Source organism: Danio aesculapii, chromosome 12 (genome assembly GCF_903798145.1).
Source record: "Danio aesculapii chromosome 12, fDanAes4.1, whole genome shotgun sequence".
NCBI lineage: Eukaryota > Metazoa > Chordata > Actinopteri > Cypriniformes > Danionidae > Danio > Danio aesculapii.
The window spans coordinates 40,321,213-40,343,359 of record NC_079446.1 but is presented as its reverse complement, the minus strand read 5'-3'; the positions used below and the strand labels follow the sequence as shown (position 1 = coordinate 40,343,359).

General features: G+C 34.9%; 2 protein-coding genes across 2 annotated transcripts in view; both read right to left on the bottom strand.

The window, feature by feature from the left end:
- Window positions 1–351: 351 nt before the first annotated feature.
- LOC130238112 (uncharacterized) lies at window positions 352–17,506 on the bottom strand. Its single transcript, XM_056469019.1, has 8 exons — window positions 17,500–17,506; window positions 14,670–14,930; window positions 4,205–4,594; window positions 4,025–4,120; window positions 2,169–2,573; window positions 1,620–2,006; window positions 1,422–1,513; window positions 352–378 (listed from the first exon to the last, which is right to left on the bottom strand). The coding sequence occupies exons 1-8, from the start codon at window positions 17,504–17,506 to the stop codon at window positions 352–354; spliced, it is 1,665 nt and encodes a 554-aa protein (XP_056324994.1).
- Window positions 17,279–22,147, bottom strand: part of si:ch211-39f2.3 (uncharacterized) — a 52,905-nt gene continuing 48,036 nt past the window's right edge. The window contains exons 59-62 of the mRNA XM_056470153.1: window positions 21,647–21,892; window positions 21,033–21,195; window positions 18,659–18,761; window positions 17,279–18,492 (exon numbers count right to left, since the gene is read on the bottom strand). Of these exons, the coding sequence (XP_056326128.1) occupies window positions 18,389–18,492; window positions 18,659–18,761; window positions 21,033–21,195; window positions 21,647–21,892 (616 nt within the window). The 3' untranslated portion in view covers window positions 17,279–18,388. The remainder of the gene's footprint in view (window positions 18,493–18,658; window positions 18,762–21,032; window positions 21,196–21,646; window positions 21,893–22,147) is intronic.

The following is a 22,147-nucleotide window of genomic DNA, read 5'->3' as shown; positions in this document are numbered from 1 at the left end:
GAAGCTCTAAATTGAGCTCAGGTACATTCTGTTTCCACTGATCATTCTTGAGATGTTTCAGCAGCTTCATTGGAGTTCAGCTGTGGTAAGTTCAGTTGATTGGACATGATTTGAAAAGGCATACACCTGTCTTTATAAGGTCCCAGTGCATGACCAAGCATGAAGACAAAGGAATTGTGTGTAGGCCTCCTAGACAGGATTGTCTTGAGGCACAAGGCTGGGGAAGATTAAAGGAAAATTTCTGCTGCTCTGAAAGGTCCATTGAGCACAGTGACCTCCATCATCAGCCATCAAAGCTGAGTGATCGGAGGAGAAGGGCCTTAGTCAGGGAGGTGATCAATAACCCGATGGTCACTCTTTCTGATATCCAGCGTTCTTCTGTGGAGAAAAGGAGAACCTTACAGAAGGACAACCATCTGTGCAGCAATCCACCAATCAGGCCTGTATGGTAGAGTGACAAGACAGAAGCCACACCCCTCCTGGAATTTGCCAAAAGGCTTCTGAAGGACTCTCAGACCATAAGAAACAAAATTCTTTGGTCTGATGAGACTAAAATTGAACTCTTTGGAGTGAATGTCAGGCGTTACGTTTGGAGAAAACCAGGCACCGCTCATCACCAGGCTAATACCATCCCTACAGTGAAGCATGGTGGTGGCAGCAGCATGCTGTGGGGATGTTTTTCAGCAGCAGGAACTGGAAGACTAGTCAGGATAGAGGGAAAGATGAATGCAGCAATGTACAGAGACATCCTGAATCAAAATCTGCTTCAGAGTGCTCTTGACCTCAGACTGGGGCGATGGTTCATCTTCCAGCAAGACAATGACATAAAGCACACCGCCAAAATATCAATGGAGTGGCTTCACAACAACTCAGTGAATGTCCTTGAGTGGCCCAGCCAGAGACCAGACCAAAATCCTATTGAACATCTCTGGAGAGATCTAAAAAATGACTGTACACCGTCGCTTCTCATCCAACCTGATAGAGCTTGAGAGGTACTGCAAAGAGGAATGGGCAAAACTTCCCAAAGAGAAGTGTGCCAAGCTTGTGGTATCATATTCAAAAAGACTTGAGGGGTATTGTGTGTAGAATTACGAGGAAATAAATGAATTTAATGCATTTTGAAATAAGGCTGTAACATAAAAAATGTGCAAAAAGGGAAGCGCTATGAATACTTTCCGAATGCACTGTAACTAATAACGCTGTTTTGCAATAATAATCATTGATTTGAAAAAAATTGGGGAATGCAGTCTATGATTAGGAAGAGAAAAAAAAAAATGCTAAACCACACATGCAGCTTTACAAATTAAACCTGTGGTGGTGGTTATGACAATGATGATAGTAATAAATATATAATAAAAAACAAGAGTAAAGTCATATATTAGAAATGTATCAAACAGTTATGTTAAGAAAAAGTACAATACTATACCGTGATAGTTATCAGTAGTGGATTCTACTGGTATTATTGCCACTGTTGAAGATGTTATTGTAGTTGGCATATTTACACCTGTGACATCTTGAGGGGAAAAAAATGTTTTACAAAAAAAACTGTCATTTTAAACAACAAAAACAGTTGAACAAAGTCCCAAACCAACCCCTACATGAAGAAAATATGTGTTTACCTGCACAATAAGATGAACACTGTTGTGGCTTGACAAACTGATACACATAATAATTTCCTGGACAGGCTTTGACTTGTATTGGATGAGATCTGGAACCACAGCAGTCATTCCGGGTGGGACTGCAGACTTGTCGGGTGACCACTCCATCTTCTAGCCTTGGGTGGGAGCCATTGAGCCAAAGTGGGTGAGTAGAGCCACACATGCCATCACCAACACAAAAATCTGGCATCTGGACACTCTGACCATTATAGAAGAGCCTGTACCAGCCATTCCAGTCGACATTATAATCACACATATTACTGCTGTAAAAATTATCAGTGGCTCTCTGAGGGTCATCCAGACTGGTGTAGTAGTAGCAGGGTTCAGTATTTGGAGGGCTGAAGGGAACTATAGTGAAAATATAGAGAGTGCATTATTCGTATTGTGGAGTCAACTCAAAAAAAAGCTGTGCAGCAAGTTGCCTTAGAGTTTTAAGTTGAGTCAACTTTTTTTTTTTTTTTACAGTGTGGTGTTGTGATATGGTGACACTACAATTCATGTCTCTGTTACCTGCACAGTATGTAGGCACTGGGATCGATGGCTTTGGTTTTATTAGCTTGTAGACATAGTAATTTCCAGCACAAGCTTTGACTTGGATTGGGTTGGATTGATAGGAACTGCACTGGTCGTTAACAGAGCCGTAGACATCACGAGTAACAACTCCATCTTCTAGATCTGGATGTGAATCATTGAGCCACAGAGAAGTAAAACCTCCACATGACATTGAGCTGAAACACCAATCAGGCATCTGAGCACTCGATCCATTAATGAAGAGTCGATACCAGCCCTGCCATGCAACACGAGTGTCATCATGTCCAGACATATATCCATACAAATGCCAGTAATTGAGCGTGCTTCTCCAGTAATCATCAAGAATGCTGTAGCTGTAGCATGGGTCATAACCTGTTTCATTAGCTGAGGAGATAAAAAAAAGTTACTTTTTAAATCCTGGCAATTTGTTATTAGTGTAAACAAATTGTATGTTTTATTCCGACATAGATAAGAAATACTGTATACATAGCTGTACTTTTCCACTTAAGCTACTATGTTGAAGCTGGTAAAGCTTGCCTTTAATTACATATGAAATAACAGTTTACAAAAGCAATAAGCAGCTGTGGTTAGATGCCATATTTGCTTTATTATTGATAAATCTCAAACGTGTGTGATTTAAAATCTTAAACATAAGGTCAAATCTTTCATTATGCTTCAAGATCAGTTGCGCAATCTAAGTAAAGTGTTTGAGAGTGGGTCAAAGAGTGTTGTGAGCTGGCAAAGGCAGGCTGTAATTCTATGCAGATCTGTTATCTAAGTGAAATGCAATAACGACATGGCTATGACAGTTCAGGATTGATTTGTTCTTTTAGGGGACAGTAAGTTTATTTGTATGGTATTAGCATTTTTTTACATTAACAAACATCTACACTACACACTTCTTGGTAATATTTGATTTAGCATAATAGGGATACTTTTATTTGTGTGTGTGTCCATACAATGGAAGCTAATTGTCATCAAAGCTGTTTGGTTACCTATATTGTTTTACATTAGAACTACTAGAATATGTCATTCTGAGGATTCCAACTTGACTGTGCTGAATGTTATGTCAGGTGATATTTACAAAGCTTCATTTGAGATTTATTAATAATAAAGCAAATATACAGTAGCTGCTAACCACAGCTGCTTATTGCTTTTATAAATTGTCTTAATATACAGTTAAAAGTTATTAGCCCTCCTGTGAAATCTTTTGTCTTTTTAAAACAAATATTTCCTAGTTGATGCTAGAAAGCAAGGACACTTCCACAGTTTTTCCTATAATAAATATTTCATCTTGAGAAAGTCTCATTTGTTTTAGTTTGACTAGAAAAAAAGCAGTTTTTAAAACTATTAAGGTTCAATATTACTACAGAACAAACCACTGTTGTCAAAAAACATGTCTAATTAACATTTATTAAGCTCATAAATTGCACTTTAAACACTAGTATCTTGCACAATAACAAGTAAAAACATTATGTACTGTCATAATGGCAGACAAAATTAGTTATTAGAAACTAGTTATTGAATATTTAATGTTTAAAAATGTGTCGAAAAAAATATTGTCTGTTAAAAAGAACTTGGGAAACATTTTATAATGAAGCTTCAAATGTCTGTTGATATATATTTTGTAATATTTAAATGTAAAAGATTTTTTAAAAAAAGTCAGGTTACTACTACTTTATTTTAACAAAGATTGACTTGACTAAAAATGGTTAAAATGACTGCTTTGCAAGTTCTCCCGTTATATAGTTTTGTACCAAGATACTGTTGAGCACTGTTAACCATGCCACATATTTCTAGGTGTGATACATATTTAGTAATATTTAGCAACCTACACAATGATGTATTAATAGCTGGACTTGATGTATTAATAGCTGGACTTGATGTATTAATAGCTGGACTTGGAGTTGTCTGTGGAAGAGTGGTGATATCTATAAAACGGGAGAAAAGACATTAATGAAAACTGAACTTCAGAAAATATGCACAATTTCTAAAAAGCGAGGAAAACACAGTACCTGTGCAGTACGCTGAACAACCAAATTGTGGCTTCAGAAGTTCATAGACATAATAATTGCCTGGGCAAGCTTTGACTTTGATGGGAGTGAATCTGTCATCACAGCAGCTTCTCCAAAGATTGGACCCACAGATCTGTATGGTTACCACACCGTCCTGTACCCGAGGATGAGAACCATTTAGCCACAGGCTGATGTCTGTGTTACAGCTGCCTCCACTAACGCAGCTCTCGGGCATCCGGATGTCCAGTCCATTGTAGAAAAGTCGGTACCAGCCATTCCAGGAGAAAGAGTCATCACAAATGAAAAAGCCATATTGATTTGTGGCTCTCCAGGGGCGATCCAGAGATTCATAGTTGTAGCAGGGATCAGTGGTGACATTGCTGAAAGCATCTTTTATAAAAGGAAAGGGTTGTTGGTGAAAAAGCAACATTTAAGGCAAACACGCACGCACGCACACACACGCACACACACACACACACACACACACACACACACACACACACGCACACGCACACGCGCACACACACACACACGCACACACACACACACGCACACACACATACATACATACATATATATAAAAAATGTTCTTAGCCTCCTTTGTTTATGTTGAGATATTTCACTTTAACACTTTAAATACCAGGAAAAGGACCTATTCTTTGCCATAAAAGTGATGTTACAAGTGATGAACATACACACACGAGCCTGATAAAAATGCTAATTTTGGAGGAAAATTTCAGACAACATTTAGAGGTTTTTGCATCTAAACTCTTCATATATATATCAGAAATCAAAACCAGCAAAGGAATGACAGCAAAGGATGTATATTTACAAATGAAATGATTGTTTATTCAAAATAATTATTTAGATATTCATCTTTTATTATGTGGAAAAAATCTGTAAAGGTTTAATGTTCATTTATGACATCTTTTGTAGCTGACAGTGCAGATTTAAACTATAATTAAACAAACAAGCAATAATTATTTATTAATTAATGCAAGTCCCTGCAGGGATTAGGACCCTGGCTTCTCAGAAGAGTCCTCTTATGTGTAAACCTCTACAGTGTTGAGTGGAAATTACAACAAATGTCATTTTTGTTGCCCAAGCAACAAAAGAGAAAGAAAAATCATTGAACATATTGTTTGTCAAAAGATGTGCAGAACAGATTATGCATGTCAGAGATAAACATATGTCAAAGACACATATGCATACACACCAATATACAGTTGAAGTCAGAATTATTAGCCCCGTTTATTTTTTCCCAATTTCTGTTTAACAGTGAGAAGATTTTTTAATAACTCATCTCTAATAACTGATTTATTTTATCTTTGCCATGATGACAGTAAATAATATTTTTTCAAGACACTTCTATACAGATTAAAGTGACATTTAAAGGGTTAACTAGGTTAATTAGGTTAACTAGGCAGGATAGGGTAATTATATTATATATAATAATTGTATAACGATGGTTTGTTCTGTAGACAGTCGAAAAATAGCTTAAGGAGGCTAATAATTTTGACCTTAAAATGGCTCATAAAAAATGTAAAACTGGTTTTATTCTAGCCGAAATAAAACAAATAAAACTTTCTTCAGAAGAAAAAATATTATCAGACATACTGTGAAAATTTCCATGCTCTGTTAAACATCATTTGGGAAATATTAAAAAAAAGCAAAAAAAAGCAGAGGGGGACTAATAATTCTGACCTCAACTATAATTTAATTGTATAAAATATACAACAGTGCTATATAAAACATCCAAATGAAGTTGAATGCACAACTGAAAAATGAAAAGGAGAGACAGCTGTGATTTTCAATGATAATATTTTGAAATTCTCGATGAAACATTTTTCATTTAACATGATGAGGCCTTTTTGGTCCAGATGCGGCCAACACAAGCCAACAACACAGTTGATTTTCATTGCCACTGGTCCTTTGGCATCGACTTGGTGTGTCCTTCAATAGTATCTGCCTTAATATGCAGCCTTGATGATGAAAGCTGAGACTGCATATCTCAATGATGCAATGTCAGACACAAGACCCCTCTCATGGCCTGGCCATAAGATCCAAACTATGTCTGGATTAAGTTGGTTAAACATGCTTTTTGTTTTTTAATTTAATCTGAACTTTTTGCTCCATGAAGGGCACTATTTAAAAATAAATGTTACCAAAATTTGAAGAATAAACAATTACATTTGCACCTCAAAGCATTGTGTCTACAACAGCAGCATCTGCTAAACTATCGAGAGTTTAGAGTCTGCCATGACACTTGAGGAATAATGCAGGCGGTGTGATATAAAGTGCATAACAGAAAGTCAGCTGTCAGCTGGTCACATTCATTTCAACATTTGTTCTCCTCGCTCATATCCTTTGGAATGTATAGGAAATAAATGCACTTTTAGTAAATTAACTTAATCTATTCCAGACTCCCTGAATAAAGAGTATTGCATGTTTACATTATAAGCATTATAAAAATGATTAAATGATCAAATTAAGTACCAGAAAGGTCATTTTTTTATTGTGTAGACAAATAAATACAATAATGACAGAAGTGATGAAAAGGAAAGTAATTTTACTCCTCAAGGATACAATCTAATCAGTTCAAATCGTATTTGCAGGAAACAAATGCCAGGTATAATTCTGATTTCTACAGATCTTTTTAGAATAGATGAATAAATATTTTGGGTGACGCAATATCTTTTACAACTTACTCATATTTTACAGGTGTGCAGTCAAAAAAGTTTTACATTTATAACGATTTTTTAAAATGATGACAGAATTACTAAACATATAAACATATATTTTAAATTGTTAATAAAAGATTTCTTTTAATGATAAAACTCTTACCATTAACCAACAGGAGTAGTGACACGCACAACGAGATTGGAAACCTCATTGTGGAAGACTGCTTCTGGAGACGTCAGAGTGGTCTGTAGAAATGAACACAAAATACACAGACAAATGCATTAATGGTCAAGTAATATTTGTTTATTTATTTTTAAATAATCTCTCTTTTATTCACCCATGCTGTTGGTGTGATATTAATTAGCCCTGTAAAAGAAGTAATAAGTATAAAATGGCAGTTTTCTATTTTAATACATTTTAAAATGTATAATTTACTCTTCTGTCAGCAGAAGATTTTACCAGCCGGTATTCTAGTCTCCAGTGTTAAATCTTATGAGCAATTCCATGCAAATGTCAACCATGGCATGAAAAAAGAGAAACCTTTCCTAGGGTTTTCGTGTAGGCTTGTGTAAAACAGTGTAAAACTACTCAAAAATGTCTCTTAATGTTTTCAAACAGTTATATTTGATTTTAAAAAGTCACATGAGTGGCAATTTCACATCCGTCAAATCCATAACAGAGAGGGGTCTCATCTTTATAATGCTTATGTTAAATAAAATCTGTCATGTTTGTTAAATAAAGTCAGCTTTTATCCTTTCGATGTTTATTTTGGGTTGTGCAGTTTAATTCACAGAATTTCTACAAAGTATGCTGTATACTGTAAACTTGCAGACTTTTTTGGTCACATCCATAACGCATGTTTATTTCCTTATTTTAAATCTAAAAAGTATTTACAGACTGATATTTTTCTGATCCCATAACTCTGTGGTTAGATGTTTCAAATATCTAAACAGATGTTTCAATATAATGTAAATACTTTCTCTGTCAATATATGTTTTGAATTTTTGCAGCAAATTCATCACATCTATATTGCTGGAATTGCTTATTATTTTATCTATTTTATCTGGTGAGTATAAAATTCACTCATTCATTCTCTTTTCGGCTTAGTCCCTTTATTAATCCGGGATTGCCACAGCGGAATGAACCGCCAACTTATCCAGCACATGTTTTACGCAGCGGATGACCTTCCAGCTGCAACCCATCTCTGGGAAACATCCACACACTCATCCACACACATACACTACGGACAATTTAGCCTACCACATTCAACTTTAGCGCATGTCTTTGGACTTGTGGGGGAAACCGGAGCACCCGGAGGAAACATACGCGAATGCAGGAAGTACATGCAAACTCCACACAGAAACGTCAACTGACCCAGCCGAGGCTCGTACCAGCGACCTTCTTGCTGTGTGGCGACAGCACTACCTACTGCGCCACTGCATCGACGTGAGTATAAAATATGTCCAGAAAAGTAAAAAATCTAAATTGTGAAAGTACTTAAGTACTAAAGCAGTAAATAGCATCTAAAGAAAAAGACCAAAAAATGCTAAATAAACAAAGTTTATGAATTGAAAGGAATTTAAAAAGTATTTGAGTCTGAAATTAGTTCTAAAATAATTTTAAGCTTTTACAAAAAATTTCCATACATGCTTTGCATTCCCATCATGCAAATTGATGATAGTTCAGCAATCTTAAATTTACACTGTTTGCCAGCTTTATAAAATGCTTAGTTGTGCATAAAAGCTGCAACTACTGTATCTAAAAATGAACCCTGAACATGTTTAAAGCATGAACATGTAAAAAGCTATACACTAAGCATTTTCTTTTTTGTTATTAGAACTTTTTTGCAGATTAGAACAATCTCTTGTCAATCTTTTATAAACTGCCATATGCTTTAAAAGCTGTGACTACTGTATCTAAAATGCAGAAATTATTCAATTGTTCATTGGTAAACAAAATGAGCTAATAATAATAGTATGCATAATAAAAGCATTCTAAAGAATATGAAGAGTGAAATGGACGAGTAGGAACTTCACCTAAGTTGCTGCTGCAGAGTAAATCAGAATGATTCTCTCTTCATCAGTTCAACCAGAACAAAATGAAGCTGAACTGCACGTTTAATGTGTATTATTGATAAATGTGGGTGGGCCATTACGGGTAACCATTCTCAACATTAACTTTAAACCAGTTCTTCCATTAGGTGAATCCATGGAATGTTGTGCTTTTATCTGTGTATGCTTTTACTTCCTTGAATTTTTGTCACATACAAACATTTACCGAGTCTATCTAGTATTTAATAGTTTTGTCATCTAACAACAGAAACTGCTTTATAAAGCAAAGAGTTTTACAATTATTTTCCGTGTGAACCATTTAAAAAAAAAAAAAAAAAAAAAAAAGGCAAATATTACTGAATAATATGCACAAAAAGCCACCATCCATGTATTACAGCAGGGGTTCTCAACCTACACACATAAATATAAATATATCCACATGCCTTTTTTAAATTATTTCACTCAACACTAAAGATTTATGATTTTTTTTCTCTGGCCACACTAAACTAATTTTTCCTTGTCACAAATTTTGAATAATAAGTCAAAACAAGCTAAATATACAGTTGAGGTCAGAATTAGTAGCCCTCGTTTGAATTTGTTTTCTTTTTTAAATATTTCCCAAACGATGTTTCACAGAGCAAGGAAATTTTCACAGTATGTCTGATAATATTTTTTCTTCTGGAGAAAGTCTGATTTGTTTTATTTAGAGTGGAATAAAAAACGTTTTTAATTTTTGATTAACCATTTTAAGGTCGATATTATTAGCCCCTTTAAGCAAATTTATTTTCGACTGTCTACAGAACAAACCATCATTATACAATAACTTGCCTAATTACCCGAACCTGCTTAGTTAACCTAATTAACCTACAGTAGTTAAGCCTTTAAATGTCACTTTAAGCTGTATAGAAGTGTTCTGAAAAATATCTAGTCAAATATTATTTACTGTCATCATGGCAAAGATAAAATAAATCAGTTATTAGAGATAAGTTAATAAAACTATTAGGTTTAGAAATGTGTTGAAAAAAATCTTCTTTCTGTTAAACAGAAGTTGGGGAAAAAAATTAACAGGGGGCTAATAATTCTGACTTCAACTGTAGCTGTATACATACACTTTTTATTCAACTAAAATGTTCTTAAAAACAACTGACATTTAAAAAAGCATCCTCATTTATCTAGAACTACAGTATACACAGTAGTTTGTCCAGGCTAAAGGTCTCAGATAAATAGGTAACTAAGTATAAATTGAGAGTTATCTCCTATTAAAGCAATGCTATTGTAAAGGATGATAACTAAACCATATTACCAAAAATAACTGTAAGCAAAACAAAGCAGGTGAAAAACATTTTGTGTGCGGTAGTGAAAGGGTGATCACATCAGTGAGCGAGGATTGCCTGCTTTCTTTTGCTCATGCGAAAAGTTATCAGTCGTGCTGCTTCTCGATTCGAAGATCACATTTGCACGCATATTGACAAACGGTCTTAAACTAAAATTCTAATCTTTAGGGATGAGGCAGCTCTGGCAATTTAAAAATTATTTTCAACCAGACAAAGAGGCTAGTGGGGGTGTCTATCTAACCTGCATTTGGCGAGTGTTAATTTCAAGCCCTGTTTACAGTACAAATGAAAATGAATAATCTGTGATCAGAATCAGGTAAGGTGCTGTAATGTCAAATTATTTTCTTCCTATTCACAAGGAATATATTTTAATGTGAAGACATAAGTAAACTTAGACAAAGTTTTGTCTTTTTATCGCTTTAATTCTCCACAGATTGATCAGTTCACACACAGACAGCCTCTGTGAGCAAAAGAATCACATGTATGGGCTCACTGGCGTTTTTAAAGACAATGTTATAATGTTTTAGATAAGAATTTCTCACAGCTCCTTAACTCTTAAACAACCAGTAGAATATGTTAAATGAATATACATGGCTGTAATAGCACGATTATGATGCATTTGATTTTTAGCAAAACCTTAATAAATATATAATAATATCAATATATAATTGTCAGTCATCAATATATGATCATCAATATTAAAGATTTAGATCACAGCGTTCAATTAATCAAGGTTTTGATTTTAGCTCCCATCGCCAAGCCCTAACTAATATATTTTACACAATTTAATGCTCCCAACTTGGTGTGGACAGTTTGAATATGACCTCTTCTGGTTCCTAGATCACTGCAGTGCACAAAGCAAGGTCCATGCAGACACAGATGATACTGGTGTGGAGGAACTTGGGCTGGCCTGCACAGAGTCCTGACTTCAACCTAACTGAACATGAGAACAGACACTTTGAGGCCTTCTCATCCAACATGAGAACCTAAAGTGAACAAAAGTGCTTCAAGATGACTGGCCAGCAGTTCACATAAACATACTCGCAAACTGTGTGGAAAGCCATTCCAGAAGAGTTGAAGCGCTAGATTAGATTATTCAAATTTATTGTCGTTTTCTTTATTTATTTATTTATATAGAGCTTTATCAATGTAGATTTTGTAAAAGCAGCTTATACATTACACATGTACAAGGCAACTATTCGCAATTTAGCTCTAACCAGGAGTGCAATAGCAGCAAGTGCAGTATATACAGTGGGGGAAATAAGATATATTAAACATGTCACCATTTTTCTCAGAAAACATATTTCTAAAGATGCAGTTGACCTGAAATTTTCACAGGATGTTGGTAACAACCAAGGAAATTCATATATGCCAAGAAAAAAATCAAATTAATTTACAAATGAAGTTATGTGTAATAAAATGAAATGAGACAGGGTAAAAGTATATTAATATTAGCTGCTTCAGTCCACCATCTACATTTGCAGGATGATGAAAATTAAACCAGGGTGGACACTTCAGCAAGACAATGATCCAAAACATAGACAAGGAAACTCTCAAATGCTTTCAGAGAAAGAAAATAAAGCTGTAGAATGGCCCAGCCAATCACCTGACTCGAGTCCAATAGAAAATATAAAATACAGAACAGATTTGATAAGCTCCTTTAGAAATTTGTTTTCTGAGAAAAATGGTGACATGTTCAATACTTATTTTCCTCACTGTATGTAAAAGTTATACATGCGATTATAGAAATCTATGGGTAATATTTACAGATAGATATTAGTATGAACATAATATACAGTAATGGCACAAATCTGACAAATCCTATTTAACTGATCGTTTTCATTGACATTGGCACTGAGCTATTGCTTTATTAATATTTCACCCCAAAAGAAAAAAATCACTATTAATTTATTACGATAATTCATGTTCTTACATTTTACAAAACAAAACAAAAGGAGAATTAAGACTCTCACTTGTAGCAAGAACATTTAGGATCGTTCATGACCCTATGCATCAGTCACAGAGCAAACTGACAGCTGTCAGCAAACAAACTTCAGCAAAGATCTGCTTGTTCAGCATTACATTCACACTAGATCAGAAAATCCAGCATAACAACAGGGAATCATCCAGATCCTGCCATGTGCCTTGACCAGCAGGACCATCAATTCTGCTGAAACACTGCAAAAAAGGAGAGACTGTGATGCATTTGCAAACTCGAAGCAGCAAAACAGTTTTTTTTATAAGTCAGCTTAAACCAGCAGTATTATCTGTTTAAACAGCATTTAATCCAGAATCCCCAAAAAGAAAGAAAAAAATGATTAGTATTTAGGTCATTTAAGGTTTTGTTTTTTGCTCTGTGCAAACAAAAGCGCACATTATACCTGTTCTGTAAGTTTATTTTACAGTAAATGCATTCATGTGTACTTCCTGGAAAATGCACAGGGTTACACAATCCAAGTAAACAAGTTTAACAATAAACTATTGGTCATAAGTTATTACCCACCTGTTGAGTCAAAATAATAGAATTTTTTTTTCCTTTTTGCACACTGATGAATTTATTAGTTAAATGTGTTTCTGGCATTGTATCGAAAACATTTTATTTATTAATTTTAATTTTAAGAATTTATACAAATATTGGCATTTCCATTCAGATATTAAAAATGTGCATAAAATATGAGGTTAGAAATATAGCAAATGTCATAACTCCTAAGTGGAAGAGCAACTGAGAGCAATGGGCTGTATGCACAGCTGGTGTTTTTCAGCCAATAATGAACTTCCGGTGAGAGCTTAATGTGACTATTTTCAATTTCACAAGGTTCCTTTTGTAGTATCGATGTTGCAATGTAATTCTAATGTAATCAGTTAAATAGACGTTAGCATCCATTTCGTTGTTAAAGTGTAAAATGAGACAAAGGACCGTTTAAACGCAGGTGCCGTCATTAGCGGCAGGCTAGCACAGAAATTCCATTAAAAATACTGGGGTAAAATTAATTTCCATATTTTAAAGACATGGCGCAGAAAAAATATAATTTAATACAGTGCTTCTTGTTTGGTCTGAGACCCACTTTATATCATATCTCAGCCAGGCAGATCCTGGCTTAAAAAATCAGATCTTGAACGTGGCGATTTTGGATGGAATGACAATTAACCGGAAGCCTTGGGGGTAGCGTACTGAAATTAAAAGTCCATGTGCATATACCCCATTGCACAGATGGACAATGTTCAACAAGACCAACCACAATGCAGACTGAAAATATTAGCATCGCATCACTGCAATCTTTTAAATCTTGTGTTTCTTTGAAAAAACAAAACAAAACAAACAAAACAGTACACCTGAAGGCCTATTACACATAGTACATTTAACAGTACATCTGAGATCTAGAATGTACGGAATGAAGATCACATGACTTACTTGAAAATTAAGCGTTACAGACTTTTCCTGTTCAACTGGGAACTCACAGGTGTGTCAGTCAGAAACATGAGGATCTTGTGTTTAACCATGAGACAGCAAATTTCACTGGGGAAAAAAGGATTTTCACAGTGAGAACTCAAAAACATTTAAAAAGAAGCAAATGTAAAATATATTTTTTAAAAGCCTACAGTAATCAAAAGGTGGCAGTTTTCTCCCCATACTACTTCTTCAAATAAACCTTCAGTTAATGGAGTCCACTATACTAATAGCAATCATGCTTTTAAATATGGTTGCTTTAATTAAAAAATAACATTAGTTCAATAGCTGTTATTTATCTTAGTTAAAACTAGTTCTAAAAAATCATGTTTCATGTGTTAACATTAGTTGATTAACTTTCATTAACAAGAAACTACAAGAAAGCATTAATAAAGCGAACGAAAGTAAAGATGTTTATAATGTTAAACATGGTTCAAAGCTGTTTAACCAAAAACATTAAGCTGCATAGTTCTTTATAACAGCTAATAATATCAGCATATCAGATTGATTTTGGAATGATTGTGGGACATTTGACGACAACTTTAACACAAAATAAATTGAATTTTAAATATATTAAATTACAAAAAACGAATTTAAATGTTTTAATTGAACTGACCAAATTATCCCAATTGGTCAATAAAATGCAGCCTTGTTGAATATTAAAGCTTTCTTGAAATATACATGGTCTGCACCATTTATCAAGCATTTCTAGTCAAAATCTTATTGTTGATAACTGGTGCAGACTAGACAAAGTAAAACCTCACTTTACCGGTTTTCCCTCATATGGTGTGAGTCAATGGCTTTCAAGTCATTCACACTAACACTGCCCTTAAGCTGGAGATGAACCCAGCTATCAGTGATAACAAATGTTCTACAAATACTACAGAAACACAAATGTAATCTACATTACATCATTTAGCTCAGGCCACAATAAAAAAAAAAAAACTCACAGACGTCCCTGGTCACCACTCCATCCTCAATCCTTGGGTGAGGACCATTGAGCCACAGACTGTGCTCTGCATTACAGCTGTATTCACTAACACAGCTCTCTAACATTCGGATGTCTAGTCCACTGTAGAAAAGTCTGTACCAGCCGCTCCAGGAGCAAAACTCGTCACAAATGTCTGATCCACTTTCATTTGCGGCTCTCCAGAGATGATCCAGAGGTTCATAGTTAAAACACAGATCTGCACTGATGTTGTTGAAAGCAACTGTTCAAAAGAAGAAAAAAAGGTTCTTAGTTCTTCAGTAAGACTAATGATGATAGCATTTGTCAGCTGCATGTGCTTGAATAAGATGCATGGGTTGTGTGCACTGAAATACTGGATGTTCAATTTTTACTGACTGGCTAAAAGTAGGCACATTTTGTGACAAGGTTAAAATAGCATAACATATAAATATAACTTTTTCTTAAGTTTTCTTAAGTTACTGTTTCTGAAGCACCAAATTAGCATTTTTAAAAGGATTTCTGAACATCAAAGTCTACACTAATTCAGCTTTGCCGTCACAAGATTAAATAACAATTGTAAAATAATAAAACGAAAACAGATCTTTTAAATTATATAAGGAAACAGTAATAATATTTGACAATATCACTGTATTTTAATTCAATATTTTTGAAATAAACGTTGCCTGGGTGAGCATAAAAGACTTTCAAAAACATTAACAGACCTACTGGAGTCAAAAATCACAACATTTGAAGAATTTGGTGAATCTAGGAGTCTCATTTGTTGCATAGAGATGTGCAAAGTCTTACATGTGTTGCACACTTCACTAGGTTTTATACTGTAAACGAGGCCCCAAACTCTGATATCTCATTTTGACTACAAAAAAAGATTATTAAATGATAAGGAGGAAAAATAGAGCAAATCATGATGATGTGAACCCAAAGCAAAAGAATAATTGTCCATGGACTCTTTCAAAAAATAAAAAACTTCTTGTCAGATCACTCAAATTTCAGCATCTTGTAAAATAAGTAGTATTAAAACAACAAATCTGTGGTCATAGGTTGTTTAAAATAGGTGTAAATCTTACCAATATTCAGCAGCAGCAGCAGCACACACACAACGTGATTAGAAATATCATTGTTGCAGAACTGATCCTGAAGATATAAATCCAGCCTTAAAAAATTAAACAATAATCATATTAATGCAATACTATTACAACATAACAGGAGCTAATGAAGATTCAAGAGTTATGAAAACAGCATTAAAGCATGTATAGACAAAGGGGAACTTCACCTGAGATGAAATGGTGCTTCAGAGTCAACTCAGACTGAAAGGCTCAACAGGTCAAACAGAACGCAATGTTGCTGAACTGCACACCTCACATTCTTCATTCAGTCATTCATTTTCTTTTCAGCTTAGTCCCTTTATTAATCTGGGGTCGCCACAGTGGAATGAGCCGCCAACTTATCCAGCATATGTTTTACGCAACGGATGCCCTTCCAGCCGCAACTCATCACTGGGAAACATCCCACACTCATTCACACACATACACTATGGTCAATTTGAGCATATCCAATTCATCTGTACCATGTCTTTGGACTTGTGGGGGAAACCGGAGCACCCGGAGTAAATCCACGCTAACAAGGGGGGAAAATGCAAACTCCATACAAAAATGCCAACTGACCCAGCTGAGGCTCGAACCAGCAACCTTCTTGCTGAGGTGAACGTGCTGCCCACTGCACCACCGTGCAGCCCACCTCACATTCTTATAATTCTAAACTTTTAGGAGGATTAAAACACTTACAAGTGATTTCTCCAGCAATAGGCAACTTTAACTACTTAGTGGTCATCGCCCTGCCATTAAGCTTAAAAAAAAATATTATTTTCTTATGATTTTTTTTTATGATTTTTTTTTTCATTATTTACAGTTGGAAAGGTCTAATGTGGGGTTCACACCAAACAAAGAGCACTGCGTCACTAGCTCCAGTTTACTTGTGAGATGTTTTTCACATAACACACGTTCAGCTCAAATTGAATTACTTGAACTTGTGCGGTTGTAGATGAGACGAAGAAGTAAATTCAAAGGCAAACGCCTTTGTTCCACATTTGCATCAACGTTGTATGTAATCTACTCATGCAAATACTTGATTTGGTTTTAACAACCTAATATGGTGGGGTAACACCAAACATAAAGCACAATGTCACTAGCTCTGGTTTACCCAATGGATGTTTTCACCTAACACAAAATTTCTGCTCCATTTACATTTTTTTTAACTTGCATGGAAGATGTGATTTAAGCTAATTCCACGTGTTCACGGCGTTCACGTGTCACGCATTACATATCATTCATGCAATGTGACAGTCATTTGCCTCTATTCACTTTGCTTTGACTGTACGTTTGTACCTTACGTGAATACTTAATTACATGTTTGGTGTGAACCCAGCATAAGACTTCTGAATACATATTTTACCACTATTTATTTTATGTAGGAAAATTAGTAGATCATCATTCATTTACTGTCACCCTACAACCTGGGAGACCATTTGCACTTACATTTTAAACCATAATATTGTATTCCAAACATAAAGCAATCATGTCAAACAATCAGTAGAACATTTGTCAGATTTTTTTAATAGATATTATTAAGCAACAGTTAAAGCAATCCTTACAGCAGTCGATTTGTAAAAATCTTTAACAATGCTCTGAACATGTTTTAAGTATTATGAAAAGAAAAAGAAAATATTTGTGATGCAGCAGCAACTATATCACACATTTTAAACACACATTTTAAAATGTTTTTAGAGGCTAAAGTCAAGTGAAATACCATCAAACCTCCCATACTAGTTTAGAATTTGATTATAAGTAGTACAGAGTAGTAGTAAGTAGTTGTTACATTTTACCTAAATATTGAAACTTTAAAGTGGACACTTGCATTTAATAAGCTGTCCATTTGAAAAAACAAATCACTTTTTGTTAAAATAATTTGACAAGGATATCAAAATGTCATGCCAAAGTATTTTTTGGGTTACTTTTACATTGTTTTAATTTAAAAATACATATTTAATGTAGGTATTTAATTCAATAATATGTGTATTTACAATGCATTTGTATATTTTCACTAAGCATATGCTTTTATCCAAAACACACTTAAGAAAAATCTGGCAAGTGTGTAAAAAAACTACAAATACAGGAGCTGTACGTCACTATTAATTAACAAGTGTGTATTAAAATCATTGTTTTGATAATTTCTAAATTCATCGATTTATTGTATGTCGTGTTGTATGTTATGTTCTTCAAATATACAAAAAAAGGAAGAAAAGAAAGTCATTCTGTTAATCATTTTGTTATTTACAGAAGTAATGTAAGAAAAATGCATATTTCTATTTCACTAATATATGTACAACAAAAGAAAAATGCAGCAAAATAACTTTGACCAATAAATACATCACTATTGTTGTGTGATTTGCATAATCTCATTATTTAATGCTTTATTGTATATAGACTTACAGAATCTGATACAAATCAGTAGAATCTGATAGACATAATTTTGTAAATGTAAAAATCCTTTAATTAACTGATCAATTTCTAGGTAATCACCCAAAAGTCCTGTATATAGAAAGTTTGTAACGATGTGGAATCAGTGCCAGAGATTTTCAGAGGTTCATTAAGAAAAAGATGAAAAGTTTAGTTTAGACATGTAAAGTTCCTTAGTGGAAAAATTCTAGAAGAACTTCAGCAAACACATCAGAGAAATAAGCAATACAGTAAGAGAAACACTCAGATATGGAGCTCTTGCTACAGGGATTTGGCGTGGTACCGGCAAATCTGTAAATAGATATTACACAGCAGTCATTTAATGATATATTTATATTACATTTAAGCTGATAATTAATTTAATATCACTAAGATGTAAGTTTTTACTTTTCATATCATGACACTATATTTAAGATAATCTACAACACTGTGGCTAATTTGATATTGCTTAAGTTACCTTTGTCATTTTCAGACCACATAAATGGACCCAAGGATATGTGAGCGCTGTCATGAATATCTGCGGATCTTTCTTCTCTCCTGTGGTGTTCAGAGTCACAGTTCTAAAACAACAACAACAAAAAAACAAAGACAAACAAGTTGTGTGAGTTGGTTATATTACAGAGGTTGGCTCAAGCAAGATGTCAAGATTTTGCTGATCAGTGTGGTTTCATCAACTCCTACTGGTAGATTTTGTGAAAACAAACAAACAAACAAACAAACAAATAAACAAAAGAAACTGAAAAGCCAACAGCATGCTTTAAATGAATGAATGAATGAATGAATGAATAAATGAATGAATGAACGAACGAACGAACGAACGAACGAACGAACGAACGAACGAATGAATGAATGAATGAATGAATGAATATGTGTGTTTCATTCAGGGTCAAATCATGGATGTATGGCAAAAAGTCCGCCAAAATAAACAAAATGCTCTGCCAATATATGATAAAAGAGCAAAAATGGCTGTGTACAATTAAACGGCTTTTATGTCTTTATGAATGTTGCAATGAAGGGATCTGTGGCTTTATAATTTAAATTACATTTTATGAATTATAATTATGTTTTTCTTGCACATATAGAATGGCCAATCAGCGGCATTAAGACACCACTCAAAAAGCTGGTGTCTTGTAGACTTTGTGTTGAATCCAGTTACTTTGTCCGCACACTAACAAATTCTCATAAATTCATAATAAACAACTAAGTGTATATAAAGATTAATTTAACACTTTGTTAACATGCATAAACCTGATCTAGATCAACACCTGGGACTGATTCAAAAGCATTTTTAATTTAATTTAATTTATTAATTATACATAATGTTGCAGTCCTACCCAGAAATAGTTCCGATTGTTTATTTTTTGTTATACTGTATATAGTGTGCACATACACACTTTATTATGTACACCTGTTCAACTGCTCAATATTGCAAACTTTTAATTAGCCGATCGCATGGTAGCAACTAGATGCATTTACGCATGTAGACATGGTTAAGACAATCTCCTGCAGTTCAAACCGAGCATCAGAATGGGGAGGAAAGGTAATTTAAGTTAATTTAAACGGGGCATGGTTGTTGGTGCCAGGCAGGCTGGTCTGAGTATTTCAGAACCTACTGATCTATTGGGATTTTCACGCACAACCATCTTTAGGGTTTACAGAGAATGGTCAAAAAAAGAGAAAATATCCAGTGAGCGGCAGTTCTGTGAGCGCAAATGTCTTGTTGATGCCAGAGGTCAGAGGAGTATGACCAGACTGGTTCGAGCTGATAGAAAGGCAACAGTAACTCAAATAACCACTCGTTACAACCGAGGTATGCAGAAGAGCATCTCTGAATACATAATTTGTCGAACCTTGAAGTGGATGGGCTACAGCAGCAGAAGGCCACACTGGGTGCCACTCCTGTCAGCTAAGAACAGGAAACTAAGACTACAATTCACACAGGCTCACCACATTTGGACAATTGAAGATTGGAAAAACGTTGCCTGGTCTGATGACTCTCGATTTCTGCTGTGACATTCGGATGGTAGGGTCAGAATATGGCGTCAACAACATGAAAGCATGGATCCATTCTGCCTTGTATCAAGTTCAGGCTTGTGGTGGTGTTATAGTGTGGGGGATATTTTCATGGCACACTTTGGGCCCATTAGTACCAACTGAGCATCGTGTCAACGCCACAATCTACCTGAGTAATGTTGCTGACCATATCCATCCCTTTATGACCACAGTGTACCCATCTTCTGATGGCTACTTCCAGCAGGATAATGAGCCATGTCATAAAGCATGAATCATCTCAGACTGGTTTCTTGGACAAGACAGTTCACTGTACTCAAATGGCCTCCACAGACACTGAAGCTCAATCCAATAGAGCATCTTTGGGATGTGGTGGAATGGGAGATTCACATCATGCATGTGCAGCCAACAGTTCTGCAGCAACTGTGTGATCGTATCATGTCAATATGGACCAAAATCTCTGAGGAATATTTACAGTATCTTATTGAATCTATGCCACAAAGGATTAAGGAAGTTCTGAAGGCAAAAAAGGGGTTCCAACCCGCTATTAGTAAGGTTTACCTAGTGTGAGTGTATATTATATTATTACTGTATATATTATAGTGTTTTATATATGATAACATTTTCTTGATTACCAGTATTCTGTTTATAGTATTCTGTTTGACTAAAGTATTCCGTTACATTTGGGCCTTTAACTTAAAATATCGACAACATATACACAATTAATCAGGTAGTTATATAAAAAACTCATTTAATTAAAAAAAGCCCTTGGAAATCAATACCAAACACAAACACTAAAACAGTTTATAACTTAAACTCACCACTGAGCAGTGATTGTCTGTCAGAAGGCAAAGGTGAATAGCGCAGTGCAGGTAAACCTTTGTGGAGTTTGCAGTGAAGATAAACATCTCAAATGAGAAACGGCTGAACGTGGAAACGCCATTCTGCACCAGCTCCACTGTATCGTCATTTGGATTGGGACACCTGAGCATTTTACAACAGTATAGGAAAGTTATAGTAAAGATTAGGTTTTCTGTTTTAAAGTATTCAAATGATGATAAAAGTAAATAATCAGTAATTCAATTCAAGTCATTCTAGATGTAACAAATGGTATTTTATTCTATGACTTGATAGTGTGAAGGAAGAAATAAAAGCCTTAACGGTAATGCTTTACAATAACAGTACATGAATAATGATGTACCAAATACTTATAAACTCCTATGATAATGTACCCCTCTAAGTAAAGTGATGATTAATGAACAAATGTGTACCAACAGGTAATTAAGGTAGCCATTATGTGACTCATGATGTAGTTGAAGTTGGTTTTTGCTCGCCTTAACTTATCCTTAGTTTATAATGAAGTAACATTTAATTTACATTTTAGAACATCGTTATTTATGTACTGATATTGTGAAGTTTTACCACATTAACTCGCCTGTCAACAATGAGGTCCCAGCGGAGAGGATCGTGAGGATCATTCACAGGTGTAGCCCAGCATGTGTCGATCACTGAGGCAAACTGGCGGTCGTCAACTCCATCAACACGAACCTCCACAAAAATACGTTTGCTCACCTCTGCAGCCACGCTACCAGCGAAGGGGTGGGTGAATTCTGCATCCTGGTATGGAATCATTCGGACCCGATATGTACCTTGACCAACAGGAAGGGTCTTATGCACAGTGCTGTTGGAGATAATACACAAGATATGCATAAGCTACAAATGAGGACAATTCAGATGATTAATAGCTTAAATAATTAATCACACTCCAATAAAATGCTGGGTTGAGACAGCCTGGATTGATAATCAATCATAATCAGTCTGGATTGAGAATGTGGATGTTGCCAGTCTATGTTTGTGTCACTCATTATACGTTTAGTAGTTCATCAGCGTAAATTTATAATTAGCCAACCACATTAAAGCAACTCAATATTTAGGC

Coding starts and splice junctions, on each gene's coding strand:
- LOC130238112 (XM_056469019.1), bottom strand. Junction 4,121..4,204: donor TTGTTCAGCGTACTGCACAG/GTACTGTGTTTT, acceptor CCCGTTTTATAG/ATATCACCACTCTTCCACAG. Junction 1,514..1,619: donor GTGTTCATCTTATTGTGCAG/GTAAACACATAT, acceptor TTTCCCCTCAAG/ATGTCACAGGTGTAAATATG.